This window comes from Sturnus vulgaris, chromosome 10 (assembly GCF_052056855.1).
Source record: "Sturnus vulgaris isolate bStuVul1 chromosome 10, bStuVul1.hap1, whole genome shotgun sequence".
NCBI lineage: Eukaryota > Metazoa > Chordata > Aves > Passeriformes > Sturnidae > Sturnus > Sturnus vulgaris.
In genome coordinates this window covers 4317520-4337664 of record NC_142252.1, presented here as the reverse complement: position 1 = coordinate 4337664, position 20145 = coordinate 4317520, and the positions used below count along the sequence as shown (strand labels likewise).

Genomic DNA, 20145 nt, shown 5'->3' with positions numbered 1-20145 from the left:
TGGTGAAGGAGGTGAGTAACACTGGGACAAGAAAACACACTAAAAAGTCAGAAATACCTGTTAAAGAGCTAAGATGAGCTTAGCTCTGTTACTAGGGTTGTGTCAACACTGAGGTAAAATCTTGTCTGACAGAACCATCCTTAAACATAAAACCATGAACGTGAAATAAACAGTAGAATCACAGACTGATTTGGGTTGGAAAGGGATCTTGGGAATCATCTTTTTCCATGGGCAGAGACACCTTCCACTATCCCAGGTTGCTTTCAAGCCCTGTCCAGCCTGGCCTTGGACACTCCCAGGGCTGTGGCAGCCACAGCTGCTCTGGGCAACCTGTGCCCAGGGCCTTCCCACCCTCTGAGTGAAGAATTCCTTCCCATATATCCCATCTAACCCTGACCTCTGGCAATGGGAAGCCATTTTCCCCTGTCCTGTCCCTCCAGGCCCTTGTCCAAAGTCCTTCTCCAGCTCTCTTGGAGCCCCTCTACACCCTGGACTCTTCTGTGTACTGCATACTACCCACCACCACCTTCAATGTGTGCAAGGACATCAGGACAGGCAAAGATTTTAGATCTGTTTATTCAGATAGAAATTGAAAGCAGATGAATGGAGCACAGCCCCACTTCCTCTGCTGCCTCTTCCCCTGGCTACAAGAGAGAAGAGGAGAAGCAGGCAGAAAGCAGCAAATAATAATTTAGTGACAGAAGCATTGTGGTTCCCAGTTCAAACCTCTGCTTTCAGGTATCACAGGGACAGTTAGAGCATCAGTAGGTCAGACATGGGGGAAACAGGTCATTTCTAGCCTGGTGCCACCACCCTTGGGCACACCACCACCATCTGACAGGTTCCAAACCCGAATGCACAAACCAAAGCTTTGTAAACAGGGTTGCAGTGTGCAGCACGCACCAAGGAAACTATGGCAGCAACTTCCCTTGCAGTGTGCATGGAGACAGCTCTCCTCCACGGGTTACCTTTCTGTGGAGAAGGGCCCTAGGCAGAGCTACCATCTTAAAGTAGCTAAAGATTTCCAGTATATTTGGACCTTCTCAAGGCATTCTGCCCCTCTTGGGATGGTTACCTGACAGGGGTTTTTCTAGGTTCTCCTACAGCACCTCTGGGCACACTCCACAGGGAGGGGAGCTGGCAGAGGCAAGGTACTGACACAGCTTGGAAACCTACTCGACCTTCAGGCACCTCTTCTGCTTTGGAAAGGGAATGTCTGACAGGAGTAGCTGGAGGAAGTGCTGACCAACCCACCCAGGGCACCTCAAGAGGTTTTAGACCTTGGGTTTTTGGCAGGACAGCATCACTCCCTATTCGCTATGCCAGCACACTGGGGGACAGGCAGAAGAAGCCTGGCACATGCCTGGCAGATCCTGGTGCCCTGTTCAGCTCTCCCAGCTCTGTTCCAGGGCTGTGGAATTCAGTTTTCTGTTCAAAGCAGCTTTCCTGAAGGTAATTGCTGTAGAGATTATTCCATTGTAGAAGCACATGGTTTGACTCACTGAGCAGCACAAACATTCTCTATTCTTCCATTCCTCTGTTATTTAAACTGGGATTGAGATGCTCCCCAGCAGAACAGCACTGCTCCACACTTCACTTATGGAATTCCCAGTCACTTCGAAGTTCCCTCAATTGCCTTTCCATAGTGTGTGAACAGGAGAGGTAGTGCTGAGTGTCCTGCAGAGCATGAACAGTTGTACCGTAGGGACCTGCACTCCGGAGGCTTCACAGCTGTCTGTGGGATGTGGCTGCTGTTCCCTGGCATTGTGAGCTGCAGTCCAGGTTGGCCAGTGAGAAGGGAAGCTGCTAAAGGCATTAACTGGACGTTTCTCCTGCTAAATGACAGGTGGGCTCTACTTTAAGCTTCAGAGGGGAGTCCCCATGGAAGGATTCAGCGCTCTAACGATTTCCGTGCCTTCCCCAGAAGGCCCAGCTGACCTGCTGATGTAACAGATAGGCTTTGAACTCCTAAGCACGACTGCATCCACTTCCAGCAACTGTTTGCTGCTGAGAAATTCCAACTGCAGCCAGGAAGGCTGTAACATCTTCTGGGTTCTTCATCCCACTGCAGACACTGCACACTCCGCTCCGAGGCTGCACGGAATGCCAGGATGGACGGGAGGCAGGGATGGCAGCAAGCGCCTATGAAAACCGGTAGCCCCAGGCTCTCGAAGGAGCTTCCCTCCCCCCTTCTCCCCACACATACACAAATTTGCAGAGTCAGTTTCCTATTTGTTTTCAAAGGGACAGAATTTCAAAGTCTTCATCTTCCGAGTCAAAGAACCTTTCCAATCTGTCGGCATCAGAGGAGTCTGGAAGAGAAGAAGAAAGCGCTGCCTCAGCGGGATGCTGTTACTGTCATTGAGACCAGCAGCTGAGGGCATCACAGTTTGAGTGCCAAGTGCCCACGAGTTCCAAGACTCAGGGACAAACCCAAGTGAGGGCTCTAAGGAGGGTTAAGAACATGTCAGTGGTATGGAAAATGCACTGGAGAGAATTACATGGAGCACAGAAGCATGTAATCTTTCACAAATCCAAACACATTTCTGCTGCCACTGTTTAGTACAACCTTCATCAGCAGAAGACTGTTCTGCCTCAAGAGGCTCAATGCAGAACTTGCCCAGGTCTGAACTAATACCCATGAAGATTTCTGTCCCAAATAAGAGATACATTTATCCCTATGTATTAGAGAATAGTTTCTACTATAGTTGTTTTTGGTGCAACTGTTAGGGAACGTAGTTACAACACACACTCTCCTAAAAGCAATTAGTACAGTTCACTTTGTGAGGAAAGGTTATGTTAGTAGATCCAACCTCCCTACCCTTCCAACTGTATGGTGAAAAAAGAGCTCACACTTAAAGGGGAAGGAAGCAACTTTAGCACAGGGGGAATAAGGGAGAAACCTTTGTTAGTTCAGGCTGGACAGAATCCAAGAATGGTTTGAGTTGGAGGGGACCTTCAAGATCATCCAGTCCTGCCCCCCTGCCATGGGCAGGGACACTTTCCACTATCCCAGGCTGCTCCAAGCCCTGTCCAACCTGGCCTTGGACATTTCCAGGGATGGGGCAGCCACAGCTTCTCTGGGCACCCTGTGCCACAGCCTCACCTCCCTCACAGGGAGAAGTTCCTTCCCAATATCCCTGCCCTCTGGCAGTGGGAAGCCATGCCCACTTATCCTGTCACTGTGTGCTCTCTCCAACTTTCTTGGAACCCCTTTAGATCCTGAAAGGGGCTCAAAGTTCAATTACTCCTTCTAGTGAGAGACAGAACTAACAGAAATGGCCTTGGCAGATGGGAGAGGCTCTACAAGCCAGGGAAGAGGGAGGTCAAGTAGTCCATTACAGAGACATTTTTAAGAGTAGGAAAGACAACATTAAGGACAATTTAAGACAGGCAAGGATCAATTGACAGTTGAAGGGAATTGAGCACTCTTAACAGCAAAGGACAGTGTGATAATGAAAGCTTTTAAGGAAGGAGGGCAGATGGAGGGAGGGACCAGAAGTACAGGTTGCCAGGAGGCCACCCAATGCCTGGTGACAGGGTAGGCTTGCCCAGCCAATGGCTTTATCTCCTGCAATGTTTGCTCATGTTATTGATGTGATAAGCAGAGCCTGACAGGCAAGATTAGTGCCCAGCACTTGTCCTTTTTCCCACTGGTAGTGGTGCATGCCAGGAAAGAGTGTCTAATGCTGGAACAGTGTGACCAGCCCTGTCTTGGAGCGTTTTCATTACCAACAAACTCAGTTTTTAGCCTTTTCACTGGACACTTTTGATTCCTCCAAGCATCCCTTCAGAAACCACAGAGTCACACTACCACATCAGCCTCTCAGCTCGTTTGTTCTTCTGCTCAGTCACCATCCCCATTCATAGATCATTCTAAAAATCATCCTGACACACTGTGGCACCTGCAAACCTCTAGCTGAAAGCCAAAGTACTACATCAATTGACCCAAGAACTCCAGGTTAAATTCCAGGTGGAACAGGAACATACTAGAAGTCAACACGTGATTCCACATGATTTCCAGAAACCCAAAGGGACGGGGTCACCCTCAGCTCTCCCTCCCTGCATGGCCTCACCTGGTGTGAGATTGAGGACGTCAGGGTTGGAGAAGTGTGAGGGCTGGCGTTCCACCAGCTCGAACATGGGCAGGGCTCCTCTGACCAGGGACAGCTGTGGAGACAGAGCAGAGCCATGAGAACCAACAGCTCTGCACTGCTGGTGCACTTCAGGGCCAACAGTGATCTCTTGGGACCTCACTATAGATGGAAAAATGTTTTTCAAAGCTTTCGAATCACATCATCAACAGGATTTCAGAGTTATGCTCCTTTTGGTAGTTTAATAAACTATTTAGATGTGCTTAAATGGGGTCATGCTGCAGAGAACATGGTCTCTGTGCTGTGGTTTGGAAACAAAATATCTGATACTTCTTTCCCAGGGACAGAGACTCAGAGACTTATTAAAGTTGGAAAACAACTCCAAGATCTTCGAGTCCAACCATTCCACCAGCATTGCCAATATCACCACTAAACCATGTCCCCTAGGTGCCACATGCCATTTGAACACTTCCCAGGATGGGGACCCCACCACTTCCCTGGGCAGCCTGTTCCAGTGTCTGACCAGATCTATAAACACAAACCTTCTTGATTTGCTGGCACCAGTCATTAAAGTCTGCCTCTGTGTTGCAGAAAAAGCCCTGAAAAAAAAAGAAGAAAAATACTTCATCCTTTTATATTTTAGATTGATCATTTCAGGCTTAAGGCCCTGTATCTACATCAAGTAACACGGTCAGGACTGGAAGCAGTTACTACTTCTGAGTGCCTTGGTTTAAAAACATGCCTGACACTGCCCTGTTAAACTGAACACTCCACAAAGGCTTGATGTGACCAGGCTATCCAAGTGCTGGAATCATCAACATTTTCTTTACTGCAGAAGGAAAACCAGGTGGAACAAAGGAAACAAAGGGCAGGCATCTCAGGTTCAACAGAAAACAAGCCATGGTGCATCATTGTGGATTTAGGAATGGATTCAGATCTGCCTATCAAAAGGCTGGAATCAAAGCCCAAACTAAACCCAAGAGAATGACACTGCCATGCAAGGGGGACTTCCCTGGGACAAGCCACTCTCTCTGAGGACCTACCAGTGTCACCAAAACCCAGGGCAGCACTCGCCCAGAGCACTGCAGAGTACCCAACCCTTCACCACTGCCTCTGCCAGCTGCCTGTGGAACAGGGGGACCCCAGCAGTGCCCCTGGAGTGATGGGGAACAGGAGGAACAGGACACACCACGGCAATGGAGGGGTCGAGCTCAGCGATGCTCATCCTGCACGGAGGGTGCTGGCAGTGGAAGCTCTCATCGGGGAGGCAGCTGCTGTCACTGGGCTCCACTGCTGGCTGTGTGGTGTGAGGATCCAGGTAAATGAGCTCCTCACCTGGGCACAGACACAAGGACACATCAACAGGGAGAACCCTGCCAGAAGCTGAGAAGTGGTGAAAGAGGAGGAAGAGTAACAGCAGAGCCAGCTCATAACCACACAGAGGAATCCACATTCCAGGGACATCTTGCTTTCAGTCACTTCCCCAAATGCTTCTCAGCCAGGCACAGCTGCCAGCACAACCACGGTGGCCACTCCACTGTGACACCCTGGGATTGAGGCACAGGCACTGTTTGGGTATTGTTCCTGCTCATCCCTTCCTGGGTGAGCTCAAACAGACCCCAGAAATCTAAACAGTAATAACCTGAGGTCTCTGGCAGAGAGGAAACCAGAGGGAAGGAGGAGAGTAATAAGAGTTTGTAGGGTTTGAGGTACACCTAAAGAACAGTTAAATCCAGCCAAGCTGCAGAGGGAGGTCAGCTCTGAACGCAGGAAGCAGGCTCTATGCACGCCACAGAGCAGATTTAGTGTTATGCAGTGTAAGTTTATGGTCACTATTCAAATCTACATCACTCAGGTGAGAGGTTCAGCCCACAGCAGCCTTCCACACTTCCAGCAGGACAGGAGAACCCTGCAGCATGCAGCACAGGCTAAGCAGGAGAGCTGAGCCAACCCACAAGCATTTTTTTAGCCAGGGAGAGATTCTTTGGACAGTCTTTGCAGTCCTCTGGGCACTCACCTACATAGCCAATGAAGTAGTGAGCACTGTTTGGCTTCCCTCCAATCACTCCCAGGGACTGGGGCATCATGAAGCAGTGCTGGAAAAGCAACACAGAAAACACACAGCTGACAGACAGTGAAACAGCACGTGGGAACAAAGGCAAACATCCAAAAATGCAGTGGGAAAGATGGACAGGGACATGGAAAATCAGCAACTCTAGCAGTGAAACCAGCCATTTCTGGAGAAAATTTCCATCAGGCTGCATCACAGGGCTTTCTAGGAACATGGAAGCAGCTCCAAAACACTTTCAACTGCTGACAGGAGTAGACAGGTGGACCAAATGAAAGAAGCTGCACTACTCCAGGACTTGGTACGGGCAAGCCCTGGCTCTGCTGCAATCATTGGCAAGATCCCTGGAGCTGTCATCAGGTTGCAACAGTGCTCTCAGGAGGGAACAATCTTTCAGGAAACAGTTTAAGTTCCTTATCCACCTGGAGCAGCCAAGCATGATCTACTGAGTTAAGGGAAGTAACCTCCCACAAATCTGAATCTAGAGGTCTCTTACCCAAGCTCAGAGCTTGCTAGCATTGTGCTCCCTGTCTTGTGCACACTTGAAATTCTGCAGCTTCTCAATACTCTAACCTGCAACCACCTGACAGCTCTTAGCCTCAGGCTGCAGCACAAACTTCAGCATCTGAGCCAGGGGGAGTATGCAACACTCTGTTAACTAACACTCAGGTGAACACTAAGCAGGATACAGTTGTGCTGAACAAAGGCTTCAGCAGGTTGGTACCACCTGCACACAAAGAGAGGCTGTGATTTAAGCTGCAAAGTAAGGTACTCAAAAGAAAAATAAAACCAACCCAACCCCTCAAGCCCCTCTATTTTCCTCACCACAGCTTGAAAGAACCTACATCCTGACCTCTGACAAGGATTGTCTCTAAACACATTTTTCTTTTCCAATGACTTCTGAGTAATTGCTTAATTCACAACAAGATCCTTAAGCATCACCCCAGCAGGAATTCAGCTCCAGATTCCCTACCTTTAGTGTTTCAATATAGGCTTCATTGATCTCTGTGAGCCCGAGGCGGAGAGGTATCAGCAGCACCAGTGGTTTCCACAGGGCAAGCCTCTCTCTGAGCCCCACATCTTCTGGGCACCCATTGTAGAGCACATCTGACTCCAGGGCAGGGCATGCTGCAGCTCCAGCACACGGCACGTTGGACTGGCACAACCTCCCTATGGAAAAAGGGAACAGCAGCACAAAGCATCAGGACTCTGTTTCCACACCTTGAGTCATTCCTCTGATCTACAACTGCTCTTCAGCAAAAGCCCACAGCACTTAAAGCCAAAAAGAGCTTGAAGAGGTCAAGTGCTGGGGCTGTGTGATGTGTGTGCAGGGCTCAGCCTCAGCTGAGCTCACACCAAGCCACAGTGGGCACCTTGTACCCACAACTACCAACTGCTGAGCAGTGAAAATGTAAATTCTTCCAGAAACAACAAAACAGAGCAACCACCTGTGCCAACAAAGCTGGGCGAGTTGATTAGCAGGTGAGACAACTGTCCTCAATTCACAAAGCTTGGAGGCAGAAAGAGGAAAGTTCTGGAGTGTCCAGCTCTGGAGGAGTTGACAGAGGGTATGAATGACTGAGTGAGGACAGCATTATGAGTCACAGGAAGTATTCACCTGTAATTCAGTGCTGCAGCAAGATACAAACATGGTATCTGTCTAGAGTAGTTATAACTTTCCTAAAGGTCGCAAAAACCTTCATAAATTTTCTTGGGGATCCCTCATAAGCTATTTTACAGACCTAAAGCAGTATGGTCATTAAACTCTGCAATTTCAGCATGAATTCTACCTCTAAGATATGGGGCAGCAGAATTCCTCAGGGCATACACATGACATAAGCACTCTGCATCCTCATCCTAAAGGCTTGACAAACACACAGCCAGTCTGTAATGCACCCAGGTTATGTAAATTCTGATCCAGAAACAACTCCAAGCCTACCTGTCTCACTGGCCAATTTAATTACTTGCTGGGTGTTTGGAAAAAAAAAACCAACCCAACCCAAACTCCAAAGAAACCCACAGCATGATTAAATAATCATGAAGCCAAGGCAGTTGGACAGAATGCCAGAGGATCATTTAATTTATTCCCAGCCTAAATGGAATGCCAGGACATTGTAGCAGGTAGGGCATGATGTAAACAAACACCTTAATCACCAGCCATTTGCCATTTCAGCTGGGTATTTGTTCACTACTGAGAGCTTCAAACCCAGCTGAATGAGGACAATATTACACCCAAATTCAGAAGAAATAGGACTTTGATCTAAAGCCTCTTGCAGTTCCTCCCTCAAGAAGGGAGGTGTATGTGTGCATCTGATGTACAGACGTAGTTACCAGAGGTTCTGAGGAAACTCAAAGTCATTATTTGTAGCGATTTCTCCTGCTAAAGCAGATGTTATTTTGTTGCAGTAGCCTGTCCAGATGATGTGAAATCAGCTGCCAAGCCAGTGCTGTTGCTGAATGGGATGTCACTGCAGGTTTCCTCATCAGACTAAGCACGTGGCAATCCTGTGCTGTGTATGAACATATTTACCTGCAGTTTAAACAGCAGAGAGCTTGGCACAGGCTAAATTCACCTTGCTAGCTGGCAGGCTTTGCAGTTCTGTGGTTCCACTGCAGAGCAGAACCTGCCTAAAACTTCCCAGCTGGATCCAAACCATTCACTGCAAACATATTCCAACAGATTTGACATGACAGCTCTCCTGCTGCTGGCAGGTACTGGCTTTAACTGGCTTGGATTCTCACCACATTTACAATGCACAGGATTCTCCTCCATCTCGGGCCCAGCTGAGATGCCCTTTCTCATGGAACACTGACAGGGAAGGGATAAAGATTAATGTTTCTTCACTGCTGTAACAAAAGGCATTTCCTGTGAACCTTTGGCTGAACCCCATCAGGGACAAAGTAACAGATGTATGAAACAACATTACTTTTATCCACAATGTTTGGGCCACAAGGTATCAAACACAAACCTACAGACATGTAAGACATCAGAGCCACTCACACAGTGATTTTCAGGCTCTGAACAGGTACATTATGATCCACATTTGAGGAAAACAAGCACACATACCCCTGCCAATGACAAGTTGTATGGACATGTCACTTGAAGCAGCATCAGTGCTGAACAGCCAGTGCCAGACAGAGCCTGCAAGCTCTGTAGCCTTGTAGCCAGCATACTTCAGCTCTAGAAGTGATACTTGCAGGCTGAAGATGAAAGATAATCCAATTTCTGTTTTAAATTTGTTTTTTTTTTTAAGCCAAGGGCATCAGCATATACCTTCAGCTAAGGTTAGACACACATTTCTCAGTTAGACCCAACTGACACTACCTGACAAGAGATGTGACTTCATAAAATGACTGTCTTGCACTCCAGACAAAAATTGCCTGGCTATTGATCTTGGCCTTGTGGCAGCCAAGCCAGCCTAAATGGTGCCAGTCACGATCTCACCTGTAACCCTACACCAACTGTTCCAGAGCACTGCCCTGGCAGAAACACTGCAAGGTTTGTGCTGGGTGGGCTCACTGCCTCAGAAATTAGCCTGAAGCAAGCCATGGGAAGGCTGCTGAGGCCAGGACCATGCAGGATTGCAGCAACCAGCAGTACAGGTGCTCAGCTTTGTAGCTTTGGCTACTGCAGTGCTGCATCCAGAGCAGGCAGGCTCAGTACAGGCAAGAAAAGCTGCTCAGCCTCCAGAGCCAGCCTGTCAGCAGGATGCCTCAAAAAACAAAGAAAGAAAAAAGAAGAAACCACCAGTGAATGTATTCCTTAAAATGAGAGAGGTGGATTCTCTTCTTAGCCTCTCCCCATGACAATTTTGGCCCTTTTGCTCTTCAGATCTGTTCTGGCTTTCTTACTCTGTCCAACAGCAGAACCCTTCCTACCAATTATGTAAGAGAGGAACCAACAATTTACTGCTTGCTCCTTGTGGCCATAAACAAGTTTGACACTGCCTACCAAGCAGCTCCCATATGTTGTCTGAAGGTCAGCAAACCTTCTCTCCAGATCCAGAGGCATCATCAGATGAAATGAAAGTCAAACAAGGCCCTTCCTTGCCCTGGAACAGCAATTCTCACCTTGTTTTAGCACACCTGGACACAGCTTTCACAGATCACAAGTGCCAGAAGGGACCTTAAAGCTCATCCTGTTCCACTCCCTGCCATGGGCAGGGACACCTTCCTCTATCCCAGGTTGCTCCAATCCCCATCCAACCTGGCCTTGGACACTGCCAGGGATGGGGCAGCCACAGCTCCTCTGGGCACCCTGTGCCAGGGCCTCATCTTCCTCACAGGGAACAATTTCTCAAAGACAGAACATGTTCTTCCTGCTTGTTGTGCTCTCCAGCTTGTTTCTGAGCTCTTGCTGCCCAGGATAGACCACATTCTACCCCCCTGTGACACTTACGGATTTCTTCCATCACCACTGTGTTGTCCATGGCTATGTGTACTGCCAGGGAACTCCACGTATCAAAAGTTGCAAGTTTTCTAGAGGAAAATGAAAAACAAATAAGTAATGATGGATTAATACAACTACAAGGCAAAGATGGTGGTGTATTAGAGAGAGCCTGGATTAGGAGAGACTGGTGTTATCAATTATGCTGTGAAATGTGCTTTGACCTGGGAAAGCTGCTGTTAGGCAATTCCAGGGAGCCATCTGCTCATATACTGATGTGAGGGGAGAATGGTGAGAGGAGGGAGGGTGTTATTAAAGGCAGCTCATGCTCCAAAAGCCAGGCAGAGCCTGTCAGCTCAGAGGTACCACAAACCAACCAGCCCCAGTGCCTGACTGAAGGCAGAAAAGGAAAAGGGCAGCACTCACCTGAGCACCTGCGCAACCGTGTTTGGTCCGTACCACTGGCCTATGGATTTCCCCTCCCCGACTCCCATCTGGGCTGCAGCACAACAAAAAAACAAAATAATACAGTCAATCATCAACCCACACTGAATCCCTTCCTAATAACGATTGTATTTAATTGGGAAGAATTCTCACTTGGAAGCTTTATTGAATCAGTAGTATTTACTGTTTCATGGGAGTGAGAACACATCCTGAAGGACTGCAGAGCAAATTCTTTCCCCAAAATGCAGCAGCACAGAAGTTCAAAGGGCAGTGTTGCCTCAGAAGAAGCTTTACCCAGTGTTTGATCACTAGACCACCCCTATGACCTGAGTTCTGTTCACCCACATGAAACACTGGGACAGGCTGCTTCTCTGATTTTTCAGGGAAGTTTGTATCAAGGTGAGAGCCTTCCTTAGCCCATTTGCTACATCTGAGCATTTATTTCTTCTTACCTATCTGGTGAATGGAGTAGTAGCTGTCTTTTTTGTCAATGAAGGCATTAAGAACGTTGTAATAATTATCCGTCTGCCTCTTCCCTTTTATCCACCTCCAGTCTAGGACAGACAAGGGATATTTGAAATAAACATGGTATTTATTAGCAACCAGAGGCTGCAAGCTGCAATTCTCTTCCTGTATATTGACCAACTCAATTTTCACACTGTCATATTAATACTAAGCATCTGAGGCATTCCCAACAGTAAAGGGCTAAGGTTAAAATAACAGAAAACATTCCTACAGCTGGGATAAAGTACCATCACCCATAGGAAAGCAAACAAACAAAAACAAATTCAGAAAATACAAATATCCCTGGAGAGTTCCAAGTAGACTATTCTCTCAACAGCCCTGAACTTGAGAAGAGTGGAGAAAAAGTTACAGAACCCTCAGTGATTCCCAGCTGTGTCCTTATTATCTGTTCTTCCAAGTGCTGCACTCATGGGAGCACATGGCTCTGGAGGTGAGTGTGGGCTGTGCCCTGCTTTACCTCTTCCCAAATGCCTGCAGACCAAGGCCTGAGCAAAGATCATCTGGCCACAGCGCAGCATGCAGCCCCAGCCTGTGTCAGAGGTGGGACCAGTTCCTCCTGGAAACAAGGATGGAAAAATAAACAGGGAATGAATGGTAAGACAGTGCCAAGAGGGAGAAGAATGAATGGGCAGCAGGTTCACGGAGAAACGAGGCAATGAGGACTAGCTTAGCTCACACACCCAAGACTGAGAGCCAAAAATGTGGTTATCGATGAGTAACTTAGGGCATCCCTTAAAAACAAATAAATAAACTCCTCTAACACTAACTGAAAGGGGAAATAAATTCCAAGGGAAATCCAAACAACTCAAGAGAGAGCTGAATTTCTCAGGAGAACAACAGCCCTTGAGCCTGGCTGCAGACTCTCAACCCAACTAAGACACATTTCTACAAAGGTGTTTGTCAAAGATGATACTTGTAATCCTCATCTTGAGAAGGCAACTCATCATGCAGAACAAACCAGTCCCAGGGAATTCCAGCATCAGAAGTGGCTACAAATAACATTTCAAAATTAACAATGTAGTCAGGCCAAAAAAAAAGGCACCAGCCCAAAAAAAAAACCTACCCAAGCAGTGAAAAAAAGACACATCCTACGTATTGTTGGAGAAAGCTGGATATCAGCTCATGCTGGAAAGTCTAAGACAAAGGACACAAGGCTGAAAGCATTTCCCTGACAGACCTTCCAAAGGAAACTGCAGCTCTGGCTGTTACTACAAATAAGAGATCAAATGTTCAGTGTGATCACAGTAGGTAATCTGTGCCTGGGCACAGCTGCTGCAAGTCTTTGTAATGCTGCTTTCTTCTTTTGGTCCTAAACAGGGAGAAAAATCACCTGAAGGACTATTTAATCAGCTTCTCAATGGTCACCAGTTGCCTTCTATAACTTCACCAGTAATTTATTAGACAGACAAATTTCAAAAGTGATAATGCTTTACAAAATTAGCACTAGACAGTTCCCAAACACTTATAATAATTAAGTGGGGTAGCACAGAGGGAAGGGACAAACAGTAACAGGGTTGACTGGAAGAAAAAATACTGAAAAAGGTTTACTGTATATGACATGCAAATCATATCTATGGTGTAATTGGGAAATGACTCAGAAAATGGGGTCTGTCTTCACTCCACAGCCTTTAATGACTCACAAGGAAACCAAAATTGTGTCTGTGAGCCTCTGTAATTGAGTCTCTATAACATGAGTTAAACATGTGCTAACCCTTTGTTCTCTAACATATGTTTAACTCTGGTGCACAAATATGAATTTAAAGGGATTAAACTGCATCAAAGATGTCTCAGAGCTTGTGAGGCAGAGGGCTTCCCAGCAGGAAAAGAATAGCACAAGCCAGAAGGACCAGTTGGGAAGAAGTCACTTTTCCAAACCTGAGCCATGTTCCTTTCCCACTGACAGCTGGGGATGGCAGTGACAGAAGGTGGACATGGGGGACCTTGGAGCCCCATTTACCTGCCCTTAGATCTCCTCTGATACACCTTGCACCCAGCACACAAACCCAAACCCCAGAAGAGACCATGCAGAATCTCTTAAGGAACCAAGACATCCTCCTTTGAGCTCATGGGGAAATATTCCCCTATCACTACAGCTCCCGTGTGAAACACACATTTCAGGCACCTAACTCCCCCTCAACAAACAAAAGCCCCAAGCAGAGCCTGGAGCAGATGCACAAAGGCAACAATTTCTGTATCATTTTCTAGGTTTCATCATTTTAATCCACTTCAAGCCCAAGACCATTATTCAGTAATATTTCACACTAGACTGATGTGGAACATCATGAAGGACAAAAATCCTCTCATGTTGCCTGAAACAAGAGCAGACTTCCCAAACTCCTCCTTGTGTCCTTTTAAAAACTGCTGCTATCCCTCCTGCCCAAGGGGATAAGGAATTCTCAAAAAATCTGTCTAATCAATGAGATGAAGCACATTTCAGACTCTTATGAATGGAAATGATGTCATGTTTGTGGGGACTGTGTACATACCAATAGCAGGGAAGTTCTTTCTGTAGGTGAACCAAAGGCGAGAGGTCACATCCAACAAAATCTCTTCTTTCTCTGAAAAGTTTTCAGCATGGAAAGGCACACACATGAGGGGGACACCAAGACAGCTAAACCCACCTCTCACTCACCCTCCCAAAGGAATTCTGCTCCTCACAGTCTGCAAGTCCAGAGAGGTAGAGTCTGGCAGAGGAACAGAGCAGTACTGCTGTGCACAAAGCACTTCCTTTCTCCCCCAAAACAGCTGCAATCAACCCAAAGACACTATGGCCACAGGCAAATTATGAAGCAGCAAACCATCCTTCTACCCCCTGCCTCCATGACATGTCCCAACAACTTCCATATATATGGTAACTACCTACACAAAAATATTCCAGAGTCCATGGAAATGGCCAGACAGACACAAATATGGCAGCTAAAACCCAAGTGCAACAAAGTCCTCTGAAGCCTTAAAACATTGCACTATGCACACAAAATACCTGTAAAAACACTGTATTTCCTGCCAAGGATCCAAACAGGTTCTTTGGTCTCAGGGAAGTCTTCATACTCAAACCTCAGAGTGTCGTAGGTAAGAGTAGCTAGAAAGAGAAAGGAGAAATCACAGACCTTTGATAGCTTTTCCTTTTGTTTTTAAAACCAGACAAATCAGAGCTGCTGTGGCCCAGTGACTCCCACCCACCCCCAAAACCCGTGTGCTGGCTCCCAGTGCTCTGCACCCATCAGCTCTGGGAGGCACAGAGGTGACCCAGCCCTGGCTCACTCCTGGCTGCTCCACAGGCAGAAAAGCAGCAGGATTTCTAGGTTAGACCAGCTCCAGGTTCTGCCTGGGGCAGAAAACATCTAAAACTTCACCTGGCAGCATTTCCCAGGACAGGCACCATCCTGTATGTCATCAGTTATAGCATTGATGTTGAGGGCCTCTTTTCCATCGAGCAAAGTGGTTAAAATTACCTTGCAGAGAGCATAAATTTTGAGGGAAGAACACACAAAACACAGATCACCTTAAGGTGGAAACTAAACCTTGCTCAGTTCCTCCTCAAGAAGCACCAAACCCAGCAGAAGCCTTTACAGGTGTCACCCCACAACGTGAGGAACACAGAGCTGTGCACATGTACTCGTGCAAAGGTGACAGGCAAAACTTTTGTCTCTTTTACTGGCTCCCTTCACAGCATGGCATCCATCAGTGCCTAAAAATCCATCCCCTTCCAGGACCATGACAGAACAACCCAACAGCCCAGGTTGCCCTTGGATCAGGGCAGCTTAAGCTGTTGTGAACAGGGTACAAACAACAGGGAGGAAAAACCAGAGAAGTCAGATGAGCTGTGCTCCACTAGATCCGTGTTTGGAAACACAAACTGTAAAGTAGCCTGGGAATTTTGGAAAAGACCCACATAATTTTACAGGTGCCAATTCTGTAACAAACCACCTCTAAAATTTAAAGCAGAGCTAAAGACAGACTGTTCTGTGACTTAAAGTAATGATTGAAAACATCTCTCAGAGCAAATGCAATAAAATCTGTGGTGATGTGATGTGAATTTAAAGCAGGATAAATGAGCACATGGCCACAGGCTCCTGTCAGCCCCATTCTTTGCAAATCTCTCTCAATAGGGCACACCCCACTTCTGGTTTCTCCAGAGTAACCTGCTGCTACATAACACACTTTGGCCTCCTGAAGTATCTCAGCCTTCTAATCCAGGTTCCCTGACCTGGAATTCCAATTCCAAATGTCCAAGAAAACACTTGAGCAGACATCATCACTAAGATCACTGCTTAAGCAGGAACCCCAGCAGTAGAGATGAAGACAGGCTCCTAAACCAAATTTTGAATCAGACTCTGCCTTAATTTCACCCCACAAGATTTAAATCATGTTCCTTGTGTGAACTAGTCTTTAAGACTGTTCCAGGCACCTTTAGGATTACACAGGCCACACCATTGCCACCCCATGATGTGACTCCTAAGCTAAGCAAAACAATTCTGCTTGCACAGAAATGTCCCAACAAATTACTGCTGCAGTCTTCTCCTCTAACAAGCTTTAGCAGGGAAATGAAGGAATTCTTTCCCACCTACTACCCAAACTTGTAAATGTACGAATTTGAAAAGGTAACTGACATGATCTTAACATACAAACTGAAGTTCTCAGGAAGGTTTTAAAGCTCAAAGGAATATTCTGTGGTTTATTTTGTCAGTTCCTAAGCCTGCCATGTGTCCAATTCTCTGTCAGGAGTCTCAAAAATAGCTTGAAGGAAATGAGTGAAACAAGGATGCTATACAGGAACATCAAGCTATCCACAATCCCTCCTTCTCTTTCCCAGCAACATTCCCTGACCTGCTCAAATATCACAACCTCTGCAGCCTCACAGTTTGCAGATCTTTAGCAAAGACAGGATGCAACTGGACTCTTCACAGCAAGGATCAGCAGCTGAAAGGGATGCTGGAGTCTCTCCCCTTCCACCAAAGCTCTGAGAGGAAGGGGTCAGCAGACAGAGGAGGATTTCCAGCTGGACCAGCCACGTGTTCAGGGACTGCAGCACATGTGTCATGACACTGCACACTGGGGAGGAGTCCCAGCCTTACAGCCCTTCAGCTGAATGCCCAACATCTGGCTCTGTACAAGGCCCTGCGTGTCCAGCTGTGCATCCCAAAGAGGTGGTCAGACATTCGTGTTGGGATGTGGAGAGAAAACAGTCGAAAAGGCACAACTACTAAATGCAGGAGCTCAGGTTTCCCCTTCACAGGGAAGAAAATTTAAGAGATTGCTCCCAGTTAGTATCAAGGACATTATAATGAGAGCAGTAAACTCCCCACAAGGCTGGAGGTCACCGAGTGTTTCTTTTACAAGCCTCCACCTTCATATGCTCCAGCACTTTTCCAAAGTCCATCTACTGTGCTATTGCCCAGATGGGCTAAATATCAGCCCAAACAATTCCAGCAGGGCACAAAGAACATCACAGACTGCACAGGAGCCTTTCTCTCCTTCTTACAGCCAGAGATGAAGAAGAGAAATACATCTGGAAATTCACCAAGCAGAAATCCTGTTTGAAGCTGCTCCTCTCAGAGCTGCAGAAGCTGGGTGAGATCAGCACATTTCTCAGGCAGTGCTCCAAAACTTCACCTTCAGAAAGCCCTCAGTCTATTTTAATTACCGACCTCTGAGCATCCAGGACAGTGGAGCAGCAGTTTCTGCAGAGAAGGATGTGCAGTCCCTGCACATCAAACACAACAGTTCAACTTCACACGGTTTTATAGTTAAAAAGCAGAGTGTCAGCCCTGCACAGCTCACCCTGAGAAAGGCAGCCTCGCTTTCCAGGAGCCTTGCACACACTGGGGATGAGGGGAGGCTGGCTGGATCGCTGCCCCATGGTCACACCTCCCATGGGATCTGCAGAGCACCTCAGCAGGAAAGGCAAAGCTTTGTACATGCCACAACAGAATCCCTGAATGGTTTGGGCTGGAAGGAGCCTTAATGCTCAGCTCATTCCACCCCCTGCCATGGGCAGGGACACCTTCCAATAGACCAGGGTGCTCTAAGCCCTGTCCAACCCAGCCTGAAACAATTCCAGGGATGGGGCAGCCACGGCTTCTCTGGGCACCCTGTGCCAGGGCCTCACCTCCCACACAGGGAAAAATTCCTTCCCAATATCCCATCTAAGCCTGCCTCTGGCAGTGAGAAGCCATTTCCCCTTGTGCTATCACTCCAGGCTCTTGTCCAAAGTCCCTCTCCACCTCTCCTGGAGCCCCTTTAGGCACAGGAAGGGGCTCTCAGGTCTCCCCAGAGCTTTCTCTTCTCCAGGCTGAACACCCCCAGCTTTCCCAGCCTTTCCTCATAGGAGAGGTGCTCCATCATCTCGACACAAGAACAACTCTCTAAACACACAGAATTAGGGCAGAAGATTAAATTTTCCCTCCTTTCTCATAGTCTTAATCAACACAATGAAACACTCGAGATAGAAACATTATCCCAACTTGTAGCAAACACACCCAGAGGCACAGCTGGGTGCTGGGAGCAGCCCCTGAGTGCTGCTGTCACTTTGCAAACGTGCTGGAGGCCAGACTGTGACAGCCCATGACGGATGCTAACTTCATCTCCCACACCACAACCAAAGCCATTTGTTTCCCCATCACCTTTGGGAAACGAATAACAACAAATGAAGGCTTGGGTGACTCAAACAGAAACACGGCAGGTGATTTTCCCAACCACCTTGGTCAGTCTGCCTGCTGAAGAACTTCTCACACAAAATACCAAAAGTGAAGGAAAACCAGGCTTTGCCATACCTCCCTTCCCAGACTAGTCCTGGGGCTTCTCCATTCTCTGAAAAGGCCTGGCTCTCACACCTCCCACTAAGGCCACCACAAAAGGCTCAGAAATTGGGTGGATGATCTCTCCTTTACCTGCTACAGGTACCTCACCCAAGGCAAAGGAGGAACACAACTGGATGTGGAACAATTCAAAGACAGTCAAGAAGAGAAGGTAAATTCACTGCTGTAGTAAAACACTTTGCTGAAAAACACAAAACAGCTCAAACCCTTACTTCTGCCCTTTGCAGAAAAAAGATTAAATCTTTTATTTCCCCTAAGCTCTTTCAAACAAGATAAATCCTGATTATCCAAGCACCAACGACGAGTTAAGGGACAGACAGCGAGGAAAGTCAGGCTACTGAAGCGTGATGCTTTCTTGAAAGCTTGGAGCAAACAGTTCCAAGTTTTGCTGTCAGCTCCCCATCTCGGGAGCAGGGCTGGACATGAAGGGGCTTGAGCCCCTCTCACGAAGGAGATCCAGCCCCACCATCCACCACAGCAAAGTTTTCCTTCCCTTGCACGGCTCACACCAAGGGAAAGCAAACACATCTCAGGATCAGGGGGTGCGAGTTCACTCAGCGGTGCCCAGGTGTGACACTGGATCCGAGGACGCTCCCAGCCGGACCACCCTGACAACAACAGCGGCACGACGGCAAAAAGCAAGTCAGGACAGCCCTGAGGAGGGACAGGAGCTCCGGATCCCCGGCACACCCGGGCTCGGCGACGCGGAGGAGGAGCCCACGGTACACAGGGAAGCGTTTGTTATTATGAACAACACTTATCGCTGCGGAGGGGGTGGCAGCCGCTACTACGCTGAGGCTGGAGGTAAGCGGGTCCCAGCACAAGTGCCAAACATTTATTTTTACTTTACCCCGCACGAAAACAAAATCTCTACCACAAACAGCTTTGCTAGAGTTCTCTGTGAGGGCGATGAGTGGCTGAGTCGCCTTCTCACCCCCCGAAAGTCACCTTCTTACCTCCAAGCTGCCTTCTCGCCCCTCGAGCCCTCATGGGGAGCGGGGCACAGCGACACCAGCCCTGTCACCGCTCCCCGCTCCGGTTCCCCCCCCGGGCAGACCCGACCCGGCGGCAGAGCTCCGAGCTTTCGAGGAACGACGGCAGCATCGGGGCTGGAGAGGGCAGAGGGACTCGCCGCCCGGCTCCGGCCTGAGCCGGCTAACCCCGGCGGCCGCACGGCCACCGCCTTCCCCTCTGCCCCACCGGGGGGGTGGCCGGGCCCCGGAGGGCCGCGGCTCCCAGGGCCGTGCCCAGGGCGGAAAGCGGTGCATTCCTGGCCGCCCGTCGGGGAGGCCGCGCCGGGGAGCCGCGGGCCTCGAGCGGCCGCCGGGTTGAGCCGGGCCGGGGACTCCCGAGGGGAAACGCGGCCGCTGCGCCGCGGGCAGGGCCCGCCCGGGACCCACCTGCGTCCATGGCGGCCCCGCCGAGGCTGCGGCCGCCGCCGACACTCACGCCCGGCGCGGCCCTGCGCGGCTGCTGGCGCGACGCGCCGGTCCCGGCCAATGGGAGCGCCGCTGTCCGCCGCACTCCGCGCCGATTGGCTGTTGTTGGTTTCGTCAAAGCTCGGCGCGCCGGACCGCTGCCTGCGGACAAGGGAGCTGCCATGTTGCCGTACGGAGAGGCAAAGCGCAGCGCGGGGAGGCAGCGGGCCGGCACTGGGGCCGAGGCTGGGGCTATAGGGCGGCGCAGAGTGTGAGGGCGCCGCCCCTTGCCTAGAGCCCCGACGGGCGCGTCCCGTGACATGTATACCTAAGGAATAATGTGATATATGGGTGCCGCCATCATGTTGTACGGAGCTGGCCCAGCCCCGCC

The 20145-nt window shown here is 48.7% G+C and overlaps 1 protein-coding gene across 1 annotated transcript; it reads right to left on the bottom strand.

Annotated features, from left to right (window-relative positions):
- Positions 1-558: 558 nt before the first annotated feature.
- On the bottom strand, positions 559-19878 carry ATG4B (autophagy related 4B cysteine peptidase). The gene is made up of 13 exons (XM_014870403.2): positions 19737-19878; positions 14499-14597; positions 14005-14076; positions 11976-12074; positions 11446-11547; positions 10976-11048; positions 10562-10641; positions 7136-7332; positions 6112-6190; positions 5284-5429; positions 4637-4693; positions 4077-4170; positions 559-2312 (listed from the first exon to the last, which is right to left on the bottom strand). The coding sequence occupies exons 1-13, from the start codon at positions 19744-19746 to the stop codon at positions 2239-2241; spliced, it is 1182 nt and encodes a 393-aa protein (XP_014725889.1). The 5' UTR covers positions 19747-19878; the 3' UTR covers positions 559-2238.
- Between the last annotated feature and the right edge of the window lie 267 nt (positions 19879-20145).